The 18,384-nt window shown below is 34.1% G+C and overlaps 1 protein-coding gene across 6 annotated transcripts in view; it reads right to left on the bottom strand.

The window, feature by feature from the left end:
* LOC111417394 (RNA-binding protein 6) overlaps positions 1-18,384 on the bottom strand; it is a 348,948-nt gene that overhangs the window by 195,999 nt on the left and 134,565 nt on the right. For all 6 annotated transcript variants that reach the window (XM_023049651.2, XM_023049648.2, XM_023049652.2 and 3 more), the window contains exon 3: positions 1,256-1,337. In XM_023049651.2, the coding sequence (XP_022905419.1) occupies positions 1,256-1,337 (82 nt within the window). The remainder of the gene's footprint in view (positions 1-1,255; positions 1,338-18,384) is intronic.

Below are 18,384 nucleotides of genomic sequence, written 5' to 3'. Positions count from 1 at the left end.
TTCTTTTATGGCAGTTCACAACTAATACAAGCAAGAATTTCTCAATTATTTCAATAGACCCGAATAGACATAATCTCAAGATATACACTTAGCAGGTTGAAAATCGTTATGTTTTGATGTCAAACAAATAAAAACAACTTAATACTATAATTAAATCTGTATATAAAAGTCAACATCACCATCTTTTTAAACTTACACTAATTTCGTTTACTCAATTCACGTGAATTTGCCTTTCTTATTTTTAACGTTTACCCCAGCACTTGTTTGTCACATGTTCTATGTACATTCTTGAATTTAACGTGTTTAAGAAATGCGATTTAACAAACACTACGTTTTAATAACATTTGATTGAGTGATTTATGGTTATACGTATTCACTGTTTGTTTTAACATTTTTCATACGTAATTGATTACTTTTTTCGGAACAAAAATCTTGTAAGTTAAAGCTTGGATTATGATGTTCTTATAACAATAGTAGTTAACTCTGTTAATATTCTGCATCAATATCTATAACATTGTTTCTCACGTTAAAGATCATTGAACCGATTTAATTTTCTTAATAGGGCAATCGCTTTCGGAGCTCTCTCGTTTTCCCATCAATTTGGTCAATCGGCGCGAATGCCGATTAATTTCGAACAAAACAAATCTATTGACTGGCGGCGCCCGAACGGGTTAATAATAAAGAGGCATCATCCGGGAAATCGATACACGGCCCCATTATCAATTAGCATTGTGCGCGGTCCAGCCCTCGGATAATGACGCCACCAGAGGCCCCTGTTGTCCGCGTTCGATGCACATTAACGGCGTCGCACGAATGTCCGCACTCCCGCATCCAAATGCCAAATTGAAAGAACGATTTCGGTTGTGAGGAGTAACAATGCTTTGAATATCTGTTTACGGCGTTTTCGGTTACATACCAATACCAAAGGGAAATGTTTAATGGATGGTTCGCCGAGCATTCCTAACAAACTTTATTATTCAAAAGCTTCAAGTAAAATTTTTAAATTAAAAGTAGGCATATCTTTTTTGAGCTGTTGTGTCGCCGAACTCCTTTATCGGTAAGCGTGAGTGCATGTCGAAAAGTCGGAAGGATTAAGAGTGATGGATGTCCGCGGGTAAAACGACTACGATTCTAAGGGTAAGGGTGTCCGGCTAACGCCGACTTTGACCGTTAATTCGAAGCCGAGCAGCCGGCAACGGAAGTCTCAAGTCGGGATTACCACGGACCAAATGGATGAGTTTCTTCTTTCGCTTACCTAGATCGCCGTGTTGCCGGATCTTTCATGACCATCACTTCCGTAATTTCTCCGTATTTACTAAAATACTCTCGTAGACTTTCTGTAAACAAAAAAAAGTCATCAATGAATTGTTTTAATTTTATGTATTTAATATAATTATTATGTTTCCCAAAAATATGCAAATGTATTTTACTTTGCAATATGTTTCAATTTGACGTGACGTTACCATAATATTAAAGTTGTATGAAAAATATATTACCGGTGTTCCAAAATGGACATGTTTTTAGTCCATTATAAATTCCTTATTGTATCTGTCATGATTATATATATGTCAGACAAAAATAAATAGTATCGTTTCTAGAAACATAAAGAAAGAACAAAGTACCATTAGAACACACTCTTTTTTACAAAACATGTTATAGAACTTTTCAAAAGATACCAGAGACCACATACAGAAATGCATGAATGATTACTTCTTATGAATTTTAATCGACGAAATAACAGATGCGATAAGCTGGTCATGATAAACAATATCCATATCTCCCTCCATCAAATCGTCTCACCTCAGCATATGATCAATTGTCTCCCAATCATCCCCACACAATCTATACATCCGCTCCTCATCACCCATCCAATATTTTTACGCCCCCTCTTCGCTCCGCGCGTAATCATACTTATTCCTCCGTTATTATGACCTTATGCTTATTATTGTATCTCCCTTCTTTCATTTGAGCACTCCGTTCCTGCGTTTCCACATCTCTTTCTCTACCCTCCAACTCTTTCCACAGTGTTGACCATTCCCTCCTCTGTATTTGTATTCTCTATTTCCCGGCCTTTATATTTCCTGTGTTGAGTACTCTACTTTGATATAATATTGCTTTCTTACTCTACTACACCAGTCTTAACATTCCTCTAACACTCCCAAAATCTTAAAGTCGCTCCTCTGCTCCAACCCATCCTTGTATTTGTTTACTATATATTCCGGAGTCTCCCTGCTCAATCTCAAGACTCACCTTCAATATCTCTCCTGGATCTTCTCCACCATCTTGTGTTTCTTCCACCCCCATATTTCCGCTCCATACATTATCACACTCTTCACTAATCCATCAAACATTATTTTCCGCCTGCACAAATCTTTTCCAAATATTCGTTTGCTCCATTTTTACCTAATATGAGCCCCCACTCCATTATCCGCTCGAAAGGTAAAACCCAGGTAAGTAAACATTTTATCTAAAAGCGACACACTTAACTTGTGTTGCACACGGACTTCATCGAGTTTGTGAGCAAATACGAAGTAAAATGAAGTATTTTGAAAGGGTCGTCAAGAGTTAGTTCCCCTAACTGCTATCTACTCCCTGGGGAACAGGAATTGAAGCGGCAAACTATTATGTCACTAATTTCGAAAAAATTGGAAAAGTATTCAATGCATTAGTCTGCAAACATAATAAGTTTTCATCTCACATGATATCGCTTCTCAAATTCTGCTCTATGAACCCAAATTTTCCAGAAAAGAAGGTTTAAATGGGAGTGTAGAAAATGGATTTTCAAGGATATATTGCTTTGTAGTTTATGATAGCAATTTAAATTCCTGTTTTTCTATGGAAGCAAGACTTTTAAAAAAGAGGGATTAACGATCCTGAATTTTATACCAGTCCTTTTTTGTTTTGGTCTCATTGAGCCTAAAAAATAAATTTTTTAAATATTCAAATTCTGCTCCATCTTTGCAAAGTGTTCCCAAAAAATTTTTGATTAAAGCAAGTTTGATGCGCAATGCCGGTAAAACTTCGTTATGTGTTGCTAGATGTTTATTTTTGATATTTATACAACGATCTTAAGGCCAATTTTTTTAACATAATAATTTCTCTGCTATCCTATTTCTATAAGAAGCAATATTTGGTGTAGCCAGATGGCATGTCTAAAATTACAGCCACAATCTTCAAATCTGCACATATTTGCCATTTCAACGCTGCATATTTTTTTCAAAATGTCTTATAATACCATAGGTAGCTCTTACTAAAATTATTGGTATCAATAAACAAAATATGCCTTATTGGACAGCAACAAACCCACCTGTGCTTCAAGATACTCCAGTACAATTATAAAAACTAACTGTGTGGTGCATTTTTTTGCCTACAAAACTGACTGCCATGTTATGTTTAATGAAGTTCCCTATCGTGCCATGTTGGAAGACAATTTTTGGCCAGAATTGGCTTGACATCAGTGAGTTATCCAAACAATTGATGTAATGAAGAGCAAGTTCTGTAGTCGGATAATCTCGAGAATGGTCACCTCGCTCATGCCATTTAACACAGTTAGATTTCTTCTTATACGATTGCGTTAAGTTGTTGATTTACGCCAACAAGGCAACAAAGGTAGTGAAGCTCAATATCGAACGCAAAATTGCCAACGTTCCAGCCATTATGTGAGAAAAATTTGTTCTAAAGAATTGTTCGTTACAAACGTGCTCCCAATAAGAACGATATTGAATTCCATAGGTAAATATAAGATGTATGCTGCACATTGAATAAACTTCAGCCCAATATCTTAACTATTCTGTGTTTTATTTAAATACAAAATCGTTATGTCTTTATTGAAAATCTCGATATTTGTGTATTTTATATTTATTCAATCTACGACTTCCACTAAAGAAATAGGTATGTAGAACGGTTTGCAAAGGGAATTTGCAATTAAAAATACATTTATCTTCTCCATTTCAATATATTCCAGTTTTAATTAATTTCAGATTTTATCGTAAACAAGAAAATAAACCAGTTGTAAAACGTAATTGGTAAAGTTAGATTAATCAGTTACTAATAATAATTCAAAATAATACCAAGAAAAAAATATGACCTTAATTACAACTGTGAGGTTTACAAGATGAAAAATGGTAAAATGTATATACATTTTCGAGATGTAACTTTTGCAATATCGTGTCAAATTTCGTTAACCAAAGCACAACCGTAGTCGCCATAAACTAGATTTCTCACTTTAGATTGTTGCCAAGTCGGCCAGGCTTGTAAACAACATCAAAAGGGCGTAACTTCTTGAGCGAAAAGCTCGACTAGACGTCCGAGCTAATAATTAGTCGAATAATGGGCACGTGGTCCTGGAACGAGACAATTAGCATAATTCCGCGAGTCGAATTGCGTCGCAATTTCATAAATTACGCAAAACATCCGACGAGAGCTCTCCCCGCGATGGCAATTGTTTGTTCTAAATGCACTTATGTTTTGTCGTTACGCCCCCCATTTGAATTGGAAATGAGAAACTCGGTGTCACTAAATTTACCGTCCTTCTAGGAACTAAAGTCATTCTTCAAGTACAGTTCCTCTTTTTATCCTTTCTTTTTATTTACTTCCTCCCTCCGGTTTTCCGTGGTGGACGGCAAATTTCGTTGGAGACGGGTTTCCTTCTCCTTTTAATTTTAGTTACCAGTTACGAACGTTTTCAACCTTTTTAATTATATCGATAAAATAACAGCTTTTCTTTTAAGAGTGAAGCACAATACTCTTCTTGTATAAAGGCACAAAACAAACTAATTACAATCGCGGCCAGCTACCGTATTCAGTCCGGCGAAGCCACCATAATGAGACAATAATTATGTCTGCAATAAACACGTTTTAGTCGCGCTGTAGAAACTACAATGGCTTCCCAGTCGTGTTACGTTGTGCACTTTGTAAATTCGCAATTACACGCGATTGTTTCGTAGGATAAGTTGTGTAATAGTTAAGGTTATTTTGTTTTATTAAGGTTATCATTAAAGACAACTTGGATTTTTATTTTATTTTGATGGAGTTTGTCTTAAGGAAAATAAAATGTAAACGTCTAAACTTTCAACTAACTTATCGGGTGCAGGGGTAAATTTTCGTGACTTTAACACTTGAAGAATATTACTTTACTGTTTTGAAATGGAGATTGGGGGATCCCCTTTTGTTCTTACAAGAGATCGTAGACAATGGGAAGCCCATCAGATGCCGCGTTGTATTCTTCCCCTTCTTGCATATTTCACTTTATGGCTTTGCGGTCTCGGCAACACGCACGCGGCCATTAAAATTGAATTATTGTGATCCATTCTTCGGCGGTAGTCGTTTGTTACTCGCTAAGCGGGGGTTTTTCTGTCAGCATCCTGCCCCCCGTTATGTGGAGACCATGGAAAAAAAATATTCCGCGAATATTAAATCGTGCGTATAACGTACGGAATGGAATGGACCTTTCAGCGAAACCGCCCTGGCCGTTTGACGTCGCCTCTGGTTCTTCGGCTTCCGCCGGTTTGAGTTATGACGGCCAATAGAACAGAGCCGTTAGTCTCAGAAGTGAAAAAAAAGTTGTTCAGTATATCATGGTGTGAAATCGAAAAAAAAATTTTTCTTCTACACAATCTTGACCCGTTTATTTTCGTAAACAAAACGTGTATATCTTTACCCCTCTAAAAACAAAACAATTTAATCTTAATGGATGCACGCACGCACGACTTGGGGTCGTAAAATGTGCGTCGAAAGGGGATTCCTAAGGCGCTCCGAACAATCCGGTTTAGTGTTCATATTATTTTTTTCGCTTTTCTTTTTATTGAAAGGCAATTTCCGGGTCAAATTGAAATCTTTGTATGTCGGCGAGGACGCCACTCCATGTGCCGTCGCCGATATGCGATCAGATCATGTCTCGCACGCTATAACCGCTTTTCTACTTCCGAGCCTTCCGACGGCGACCGACCTCTAAACCAAATCGCATTCAACCAGACAATTTTTACTCCTTCACTTCCTATTCGTATGTCGGCATTTTAATTCTACCGCATTCTCACTTTAAAAATTTAAATTCGATTTTCAAGTCAAATATTTTAAAACCAAAGATTTCCGAATTGAGACTTTAGACATTAAATTAAGTTATAACTCAAAAACTATGGTGATGGAGAAATCTGCTTAAAATGAAAAGTATTATCTATTACCCCAAAAAAGATAATAATCCATAACCAATTCGATCAAAGCTATCATCAAATATTAGTTACATCCAAGAAAACCCAACAAAATAACTGGTTTAATTTGCAAAAATTGATTATAACATAGAAATTAATCAGACTACAATAAAACATTCTTATCAAAAAACTTTCATGAGGAGCCCCAACGTGTGTTTTATACAACAATTTTAATTTATCACAGTTCATTACCAACCTAACAGAGTTGAAATCATAATGATTTCCAAATTGAGACTTTAGACATTAAATTGGGTTATAACTCAAAAACTAACGTGATAGACAACCATGGTTATTAATTAAAATTGTTACCTATTAGCTCAACAAAGATAATCGATAACCAATTTCATGAAAGTTATAATCAAATTTTGGTTACATCCAAGAAAACCACAACATTTCAAAATAATCGGTGTGATTTGCAAACATTGATTATAACATAGAAACTAATCAGACTGCAATAAAATATCTTAGTCAAAAAATGTTTATGAGGAGCCCTAACGTGTATTCTATATAACAATTTTAATTTATCACATTTTATTACCAACCTAACAGAATTGAAATCACCTGATTGAGATTTATACATTAAATTGGGTTATAACTCATAAACTAAGATGATGGAAAACATGATTATTAATTAAAATAATTATTTCTTAGCTCAAAAAGATAATTTATAACCAATTTTAGTTACATCCATGAAAACCCCAACATTTCAGAATAACCAGTTTGATTTGGAAAAATTGAGACTTTAGACATTAAATTGGGTTATAACTCAAAAACTAAGATGATGTAAAACATGATTATTAATTAAAACTATTATCTATTAGCTCAACAAATATAATCCATATCCAATTTGATCACAGTTATAATGAAATTTTAGTTACATCGAAGAAAACCCCAACATTTCAAAATAACTGGTTTGATTTGCAAAAATTGATGATAGCTAATAAAACTGCAATAAAATATACTTATCAAAAAATGTTCATGTAGAGCCCCAATGTTTATTTTGTAAAACAATTTTAATTTATCACACTTTATCACCAATCTAACAGATATGAAATCATAAAGATTCCCAAGTTGAGATTTTAGACGTTAAATTGGGTTATAGCTCAAAGATTAAGATGATGGAAAACATGATTATTAATTAAAATTATTATTTATTAGCTAAAAAAATATAATCCATAACCAATTTGATCGTAGCCGTAATGAATAGTTAGTTACATCCATTGCTTTCAACGACTCATTCCAAGCTATTAATATTGTCAATTCTGGATTGACATTCATATAATTAATTACACCGCGGAAATCCTAGAAATTATGTTCATTGATTCTTTCGATCAAGATTTGACATATTTTCAACGTGTCAATTAAGATACTTTTGTAACCAAGTTTAAAATTCTTTACAAAGAAAACAAATCGTTAATTTTAAATGTAATGTACTCGGAAACTGTTCAAAGAATGTGTCAAGTATCGTTTTAAGAGTCATGTGAAATATGGCATGTCATCAAACTCTGCACCCATTGGGATTTATTTATGGATACACATAGCGGTACCGGGAAATATGTCAGCGGCAACATACATGAAACAGCTGCACGGTTAGGTAAAGAGAGCGGTAATTAACCAGTAATGAACTTGGAAGATATTTTTAAAAAAATTGCATTTTGTTGCATGAAAGAGTAAAAGTACATGTGAGAAGCACTTAGAAATTCTTTGCAGGCCAATTAGTAGTTTTAAGACCGAAAATTGTCCGGCTTCGTCAGCGCCCGGCCATAAATAAAATTACACTCGCAAGTTCATTCAGCGAATTTCCGCAGTTTCACAGGCCACTCTGTGTGCCCCGTAAAAGCAAAAACAAACAGCGTCCAGCACAGTGTGCCGACTGGAAATTTCGTACGGCGGAGTAAAGCAATTTAAACTCTCGAAAGTAGTTGAAGTATCCGGGGAGATAAATGAACGGCCCCGCGTGGAAAAGCGCCAGGCCACGTAAGAAAATCAATCCGGTGGTGGAAGCGAAAGAGAATGAACGAGAGAAAGAGGGAAACGAATGGGAAGAGGGGAAACAAAGGTGGATAGCGAAATAAACTAGTTGGATCGCAAAAAACGTCGCGCTGATTAATCGTTAGGATTACGCGCTTCCCTTCACCTACGCGCCGTCGATTAGGTTGCATTAGTGCGATTGGTTCTTTGGTTGAGAAACAGGTGCAACATGACGACGATGGATTGGCTACAAATCCGACTGGGATTTAATCCTGAGCGAACAATACGCGCAAATTGAGAACGCTTTTTCAAGCTTTTCAAACAACCTCGAAGAAAAGACTAACATTTAAGTAAATTGAGTCATCATTAGGGCAACCAAAAATATGCTTCAAAAATGAGTACTCTAGAACGTAGTAATACTCTTTATGAAACATTACTAATGTAATTTTGTAATCTTATTAGTTTTTTTATTGGTAAAAGGTAAGCTGAGGTTAGAGGAATCAGAGCAGATTTAGTAGGTGCTTCATTCCTGCTTATCTCTCGTAGAAAAGTCTACGGCATCTATAGAAAGGTATGAAATTTGAAATAAATACGATTTTGATAACCATTTGATGCTAATTTCATCTGACATGCAGAAACCAATCTAAAAAAGTGAAAATATTTGCTCAAAAAAGAAGTTATTTATTAACTAATTTAGTGTATTGATGATACAACCATAGTAACCTTTGGAAATAACCTGACCTTAATTCAAACAAGCTGAAATTAATTGATGACAAAACAATAATTGCGGTCTGACAAAAGGGATACACCCAATTTAATCCCAAATTAACTTGAGATAATATGTATTTAATAAGCTATCTATTAATGTAAATTCTGATTTGAAGTGATGCTTCATGCAGAATATTTGTACATCAGAGAAGAGGGAATAGAATGAAAATGGAGCCAAATTGGTACCTAATTTTGGCAGGTTTGCTTGAAGTCAACGATGTTTTAATTTTATGGTAATACATTTTTTTAATGAAATTCCTCCAGAGGTTTCTCTTCTACCTCATATATTTCGTACTTATACTGAAATTGAAAGCGTTTGTTATACGAAGAGCTTATTATTCACAAGCTTAACAAATTCTAAAAGTGTGCTTCTCGGACGCATAAATTATGTTTTTAAAGTGGATGTTATTAATTTTTTGCGTCATGTAAATTCTTGCATTGAGTTTTTTTCTTTAATAACACTATTGTGGCGGCAATTAAAACTAGTCTTATAGACTAACTATTAACTTTTATCTCAACTCATAAAACTGTGTAGACAAGAGTCTATCTATTGATGACTTCTAGTTTTGTTCTCACATTTTTATACACAACAGACTACACAAAATAAAATGGTTTTCTTCCTACAGTCAGCAAGCGTGCTAATTTCCTTCTGAACGGTTGGACTCCCTGGGTTCCTATGATATACATTTGATGTTCACTCGATCCTCCGTTGAGTTATTGAGTCCTCCGTTATTGAGTACTTTTGCCTGAATCCAAATTGATGATGTGGGATTCAATTATTAGTATCTAGTATTGTCCTAAGTCTTTCATGCAGTCATTTCTGGAAGAGTTTTCACTTTCCTGGCTTTGGGAACATGCCAACCTGTGCAAATTTCCAGGATTCCAGTGTATGTTTTAATTTAAGTACTGCGATGAAGAGATTTTTCCTAAAATGAATCCTAGAGCTTTCTTTGAATTCAGGTTAGTTCTTATCTCATCTGCTACTTGTTCGGAGTAGCTTGTGCGATAAGTCCTCTTTTTTTGTTTTCAATATTGGTCATTTCTTAAATAATTTGCCCTGGGTTTCAGTGTTATGAACTGATTTCATTATTTCTGCAATGCTTCCTAGTGATAATAGCTTTAAGATAAGTAAAATATCAACAATGAAATACAAATTGATTTCTGTAGTTTTTTAAATATATGTTACACATATGGTACGAAGAAATTGAATGATGACAACATATAAAAATAAATCGGCACTTTTAATCACGACAATTGTGCTTATTATAGAATCGTGGGCGAAAATTACTTAACTACTTGACAATAGAATGAATTTCTTCATTATAACTACCGAATATCGTGCCAACATTTTACCTTTTCTATAATTCATACACGTATTGTATCTAAACATTGTGCCAAGGAAATAAAACATAACGTTTATTTAATATTTCTTCAATTAATCATTAATCTCTTCAACAAGGTTGTAAAAACTATTCCTATTTCACTTTTTGGAAACACATAAGAATTCCATGTCTATCACTAACGTTGACGTAAACGTTCCGTGTCTTCTCACACAAAACAACACCGATAAAGACAACCCAACCGACAGTCTGTTTACGCACTTTATTACCGTATACAAATGAAACTAGACGTTTATTAATTATAATACCATTGTCCGTGACAGCCTGTTATAACATAAAGTCAGCCCGAAAGAGTAATAAGACTTGGCATAACGCCACGCTTGTTTAAGAGTAAACCAACGGTGATAAATAAAATTGCACACCATCCATATTATGTAATTCAAGTCTAAATTACTAAATCGTAATTAAATAACCCCCCAAACGATCAATTGAATCCGCGAACACGGTGAATGTCATTTTAGTAAACTACATATAAGCAATTGGAAAACCGGATAAACATTTGCGCAAACTGTAGATGGGATTCTAAAAATTTCAACATAACCGTAGCTATGAATATATATTGAAAATACTGTATACCTGACTACTGAATAAATAAAGTAACCGCGATCGGCTTAAATCCAATTTTTTTCTAAATATTTGATAATACTGGAAACGGTGCCCACTTAATCTTCTTTACTCGAAACGAGAGAAGCGGGAACAGGAAGAAGCAAGATAAAAATCGCCAACCCGGCTAATTAGCCGTGAATAAGTCGCTTTCTTACAGAACACCGGAAAAAGCGTTGCGTCTTTTCTCGAAATTCTCTCGCTTGTAAACATTCCCTAAGTCGATTGTGTAGCGAGATTCCAAGTGAATGGTTACACCCTACAAGTCCGCGTTGGTGCCATATATTATTACGACAATTTGCGTCACCAACTAATATTTCCTCCGCGGTTAAGATGATTTATGGGGAAAACGGAGATAAAATGTTTGCCGACGGAGACTTAAAATTCTATTACGGTATAATACGAAACATCTGTGTGCATATAGCCGTGAAAACACATGAATCTAGTACATTGTACATATTAGGATTGTTAAGTTATTATTAATTTTGTTTAAAATATTTATTTTGAATTTAAAATATTTAATCGATTGTCTGAAAATACTTTAAATACTTTATAATATCCGGTATAAATAACAAATAAATGTTAAATAATTAATAATAGTTAGTAATTCATGAACAAAAAAATGTTCTTTTGAAAAAATGTTACAAATTGTATATTACGTTATATCTTGTCACTACAAGTTCCCCTCATTTTAAGCCCAGTTTTAATCCTATGGCGCGAAAAGCATCTATTCCCTATCCTTGTCATTTCATCTTCGTTTGGTTGAATTTTTAATTATAATTAATGGCTAAAACCCACTAAAAAGTATGAAGTGGAGAATTTTTAATTATAAAGCATCACTTAATATTGATCGTGTGGATTTCTCCTACTGTTGCGAGAAAAGTAAATAACTAATGGCTTAACACTTTATGATTAAAAATCATGCTGCGGCATAGAAACTAATTATTGATGATTTAATGGAAAACCATCAATGCACAGTATCTTACAATTAGCAGTGGTTGTTAGATAGATTTATATTCATAGAATCTTGTAATTAAGCATCCAAGAATTAATTTGTGTATAATATATCTTTACCTTTATGTTTTAGTTACATCTAGAAGATAATTTATAACACCAAAGAAGTTGTTACTGTTTTTTCGACTAATAATAAAAAATTGTTTTCTTGGAATACTGTTATAACATTTCCATACATCATTAAAGAATATGTCTTCTTTTCAGCAAATGCATCTGTTTTGGAAAATCTTGTTTAGTTTCTTAGATGCACAATTTTGAAGTTGATAACAGATGTTGAAGGAATTCAGCTTTAGTCGACTAATTATAAAAACTTGTGGAAAATTATTGTGAAAGTTGCACAATCTATGAAAAAAGCTATCTACATTCCAATAAAAGTAATTGGTTTGAAAAAAACATTTTTAGATTATGAGATACACGTTTATGAAGATGATAATAATTTTTAAGTTATTCCGTTTTTCTCGATTACAATAAAAAATTGTAATAAATTATTTTCTTGGAATACTGTTACAAAATTTCCATACATCAATAAAGAATGTGTCTCCTTTCCAGTAAATACATCCGTTTTGGAAAATCTCGTTTAGTTTCTTAGATGCATAGTTTTGATGTTGACAACAGATGTTGAAGGAATTCAGTTTAGCTCAACTAATTATAAAAAATTGTGATAAATCGGTGCCTTGAAAAATTATTGTGAAATTTCACAAACTATGAAAGACGCTATCTAGTTTCCAATAAAAGTAACCGCTTTAAAAAAACGTTTTTAGATTATGAGATATATGCTTTTGAAGTTGATAACTATTTTTAAGTAAATCAGTGTTTCTCGATTACAATAAAAATTGTAACAAATAATTTTCTTGGAAAACTGTTATAAAATGTCCATACTTTATTAAAGAACGTGTTTTCTTTCCAATAAATGCATCCGTTTTGGAAAACCTTGCTTAGTTTCTTAGATGCATAGTTTTGATGTTGACAACAGATGTTGAAGGAATTCTGCTTTACTCAACTAATTATAAAAAATGATAAAAAATCGGTGCCTTGTAAAATTATTGTGAAATTTACACAAACTATGAAAAAAGCTATCTACTCTCCAACAAAAGTAACCGCTTTAAGAAAACGTTTTTAGATTATGAGATATAAGCTTCTAAAGTTGATAACTATTTTTAAGTAAATCAGTATTTCTCAATTACAATAAAAATTGTAACAAATTATTTTCTTGGAAAACTGTCATAAAATTTCCATACTTTATTAAAGAATGTGTCTTCTTTCCAATAAATGCATCCATTTTGGAAAATCTTGTTTAGTTTCTTAGATGCATTGTTTTGGTGTTGAAGGAATTCAGCTTTACTCAACTAATTATAAAAAATTGTAGAATATCGGTGCCTTGGAAAATTATTGTGAAATTTGCACAAACTATGAAAAAAGCTATCTACTTTCCAATAAAAGTAATCGCTTTAAGGAAACATTTTTAGATTATGGGATATAAGCTTTTAAAGTTGATAACTATTTTTAAGTAAATCAATGTTTCTCAATTACAATAAAAATTGTAACAAATAATTTTCTTGGAAAACTGTTATAAAATTGACATATATTATTGAAGAATGTATCTTCTTTCCACACTGAGGGAAATTATTCTTGACTCTCAAGAAAAATTTATTCTTGAATGTATTTCTTAGAAACAAGTATAAGATACTCTTAAAACAAAAATATTTTTTTGTTTTAAGAATAGAAATATTATCGAATGAAGTATGTCATATTCTTAGCACCGAAGAATATCAATTTTTTGTATAAAAAAATCCATTCTTGCGAATTTATAATACTCAAATGAAGAATTATATAAGATTGTTGTTACATGAACAAGTTTTTCTAAAAATAAATATACGTTATTCTTTACTTAAGAAATCTATTCTCGATACGAAAATGGAGTTGTTGACGTAACACTAAGATACTCTTTTTCAAGATTATTAAGAATACTACTTATACTTGCTTTGAGAATATGTGAGAATCTTCTTGTGGATATATTATAAGCATATGATACGCTTGAACCAAGAGTAATAATCTTCGTTCTAGAACATATTTCTCTCTGTGCAGTAATTGCATCCGTTTTGGAAGATTTCGTTTAGTTTCTTAAATACACAGTTTTGAAGTTGATAACAAATTTTGAAGCAATTCAGCTTTACTTGACTATACTCTGTTTTTAAACCAGGAGGAGTATTTTAAATTTGTCACCAGATTGACCTTGCACGTGATTGGTTGAATGCGAGGAAGGTACACACACAGGCAATTTTGAATTTGAAGGTTAGATAGATTTTGAATTCGACAGTTTCGTGTCATTGTTGTAAATTTTGTTTAAACCCTTTTGCGTCTTCAATTTAATTGAGTGAAATCTGTTCTTTTTAGAACAAGGTATGGATCGTGACCCTAATAGTCGTTCACAACAAATTTCACACTAATAAGTAAATAAATAAATAATAATAATTATTAATTTAAATTTACCGCCAAAATATCTAGTGATATTTTCTGGTGATTTTTCTTAGTGTAAATCTAACTTTCGCGTTCACTCCTCCTGGTTTAAAAACAGAGTATAATAAGAAAAAATTTTGGAAAATCAGTTTCTTGGAAAATTGTTGTAAAATTTGCATAAAGTATGCAAGAAGTAAAAGCTTTGAAAAAACATTTTTAGATACAGAATATTTAAGACACATTTTTTTGGAAAATATCGTTTTATTGTTAAGCTTGTAATTTATTAAAAAAATGTATTGTACTAATTTAATTGGAAATAATTCACTTTAGTATCATATTATTTCGCCCAATAAATCAATAAATTTGAAACCTCAACTCATTCAAAATCTAGTAAACCTTCAAACTGTCATGACAAAATAGTATTGACAGTCGAACATGAACTACACAGAGCCCACTATGATGTTAAGGGAGGGTTGGTGCGGGTAAGTGTTAAAACGCCACGTCTATCTGCCGTCGGCACGTGTTGCATAATAAACGGCTCGCAGAATTAGTGTCGGTGATAATTTAACACCCCTCACCGTCACCAATATATGTAGTGGTACGTCGTTTACGCTACCATTTCACACAGAGAATAGGTAAAAGGGGATGAACCTGGAGTATGGACGAAATTCTCGTTATGAGGATGCGATATTTTCCACAAACCCTCTGCTGTCGTTTCCGCGAGATCGTGTCGCGGACGCTCCGCGATATTTACCAACTGTCACGACGATTTCGATTTATGCACGTGTTTATGGCGTCGGCGACCGTGAATCAAAATTCCGGCGTCGGTCCACGTCATCGGTGCGACGTTAATTCATAGACGGGTCCGGTACCGCGTCAATTTACGATTGCCCTTTATTAAAAACGATAATTCAGTTGGTTCTACGTGGAAAACTCGACACCATCCCGGGTTTAAAAAAAACTAAATTCCCTTGGAAAGTAAATTATGATTCCAAAAAACTAGAATGAGTACAAAAATGTCTAAAACTAAAAGAATTATTGAGATAATTGTTTAATTACTGTGGTCGATTTTCTGACATGGTCGTTGTCATGAGTTGCGTCACGAAATATACGAGGAATTAATTTAAATTAGAAGTTAATTGAGTGAGACTGAAGAATCGGACGGGGACGCGTCCCGCGACCGTAATTTCCTTAAGTGGTTTATTTATTACGAAACGAAGCCCTTTTATTAGACCGTCAGACGGGTAGAAACGCCAACAAAGGAAACGCGCGGAATTCTAAGTAATCTAAAGCGACTAAAGCGTTTGTAGCGTTGACTTATATTTTAATTAAAACGCGGCATAAGTTACGAGAACTCGTTGTCAATTAACACCGCCCGATCGGACGTTTTATAAACAAACCGTATTCGTTTTCATTCTCCCCTCACGTTAAGCTCGCGGAGCTTAGCGATTCATTCTCGCACCAAAATCACGCGTTGGCGAAAGCGATTGTTGACACAGGTCTTAATTAAATCGTAGAGAAAAGGGGAGAAAACGCCCTCTACCACCATGATAATTTGATAATACTACTCTTCTAACCCTTTTCGTCTAATTATGTTGCGAACGCCAACGATATAAGTTTTAAGCTTAATATCGAATTTAAAATAATAAACCTAAATATACCTACTTAAGTCATTTATAAATAAACCATACCCATTTATTACTAATTCGATTTAGCAAACGTGTGCAATGATGACAGCGTGTTGAAAAGTTCAAAACAGTCTTAGCGGCATTAGAGAGGTTGGAACACCTGCCGTGCTTACAATTAGAACGAACGGCAGTGTCACGACACAAATAAAAACAAATTACGTAACTTGCGTCCTTAAATAACATGTATTCCCGTGCGCGTTTCCGCGAAGCGCGTAATAAATACGCAATTCTAAGGCGCGTGTCCATTGCCGCTTACTACGAACGTAACGATAATTAAAAAGTAGGCGGTCGGAACGCCTTTTTTATCCAATTCGACAAATTGCGAGTCAACAAAGCGTAATTGGCCGCATCCTTGACTTACGATTACGCCATTTTCGATTACATAACATAATAGCAATACGAGTTACGAGTAAACAATAAAGTTTTCATTGGATAGAAAATTTCCTATACTACCTTGAATTATTTATTATCGTTTTGCATATATTAGTTGAAATGTTTCTTTTAGACATACAGAGTTGTTAAGTATGCTTAATATCATATTGTCTAAATTATACATGCAGGTAGAAATTGAATACAAAATGGTATACTAAGAGACGGTAATTGCGCATCATAGTACTAGGTCGTGTTGAGGCAATTCTCATTACCATTTTGCATCTACCGCCGTCTTCATTCATTATTATCGAGTCGATGACAGGGCTGTCTTGCCCTGTCTTTCTCGTTGACACTATTTGCATATTCTCGGTTACGTTTAGCTTTAATATTTTAAAACGTCCGTCGTTCGCGTCGAAGAAAACCCGACACACGCAATAAAAGCTTCGTCGGATAAAGTCGCGAAGAATGAAGAAGAATATCCTTGTTGCGATAGGTTGACGACGAAGCACGTGGCCACATCACGTGTAATAGAGAAACCCGTTGAATATTTCAGAATAGGAGAAGGGGTTGGATCGATCTCTACAATTGCAGATCTGGTGCGACGGGATTCCACCGACTCCGTTATTAAAATATGGATGCGTCCGGCGACAATTCTCACGTGAATTATTGAATGGGACATTTACGTGTAACTCGAGCAAACTGAAAGTTTGGTGCCATTTTTCTGAAAATCGGGACAGCGACATGCGACCGGATCAATTTAGCACTTTGCAACAGTTTGAAAACATCTTTAATGGATAAACCAAATATTTATTTTTTATCAACATTTTTACAATCGTTTGGGTTTAATTCAAAGAAAAAACATGAAAGTAAAGAGAAAACATTGAGTTGACGAGAGTGTCTAACTGCATCCATTCGTTATCCACACAAGTTCGGTTCCACTCCATTCGAGTAGCGAGTTACGCGACGCCGGAGGGAGCTGGCAGCCGCGCATTTAAACAATAACTCAACCCGGGGGCCGTTATTAATGTTTTCGAGTGGCGAAGATTTCGGCCGACAGTAAATTCCGACACGGGACCGCTAAACGCCACTTTTAATACGCCACGTTCTATACGACCTGCACTGCCCCCGGAGTCGTTATTCTCCATTCGGCTTCGCAAAGCTGACGTTTATGGTTTTCCTATATAAATACGACTAAGAGGAAATTAATATAATGAAGTAATTTGTAGACAATCCAATTCAAATAGCCAAACAATTAATTCATTTTTTTTAATTACTTTAAATTTATGATTAAAACTAAAACAAATTTGCACCAACATTGGAAGCCATTGAGTTAATTTTGGGACTGGCTCTGATCAAGGCAAGATTTTTGTACAACACAGTGACGACAAAACTTATAAAAGTAAATGAATTCCTAGTCGAAGTGGTAAGGGCACATTTGCAAAGATTCTACGGGGAGATTCTACTCATTTAATTTAAACTTCTATATATACAACTCCTGCAACTCCACTTTCTGTGTTTGTAATTTTATCTTCATCGTCTACAGCTCCACCTTTGACTGCGCAACAAAAGAATAAACAAGGTTCTTGAAAAAACCTGAACAGGCTTGTGTGGGGCATTATTATCATCGCTGTTACGAAAAGAAAAGAAATCATAAAATTGCAAGGAGTAAAATTTCAATAGTAACAACATATTACAACGATTGTTTGCAATGCTTTAACAATAAACATTATTTATTAACTGTTATGTAATATAAATTAAATAATTTTATAAACAATTCCATTGTCAACTTTAAGTTTATTTATTTCCAACTGTCCTAAATAAGAAAAAGTTGCTAACACGCGTATGGTTCCTGATGCCATAGCTTATTACGCTATTTATAGCTTATTACACCACATTTTATAACCA

This window comes from Onthophagus taurus, chromosome 1, assembly GCF_036711975.1.
Source record: "Onthophagus taurus isolate NC chromosome 1, IU_Otau_3.0, whole genome shotgun sequence".
In the NCBI taxonomy this organism is placed as follows: Eukaryota; Metazoa; Arthropoda; class Insecta; order Coleoptera; family Scarabaeidae; genus Onthophagus; species Onthophagus taurus.
This window is presented reverse-complemented; position numbering and strand designations above follow the sequence as displayed.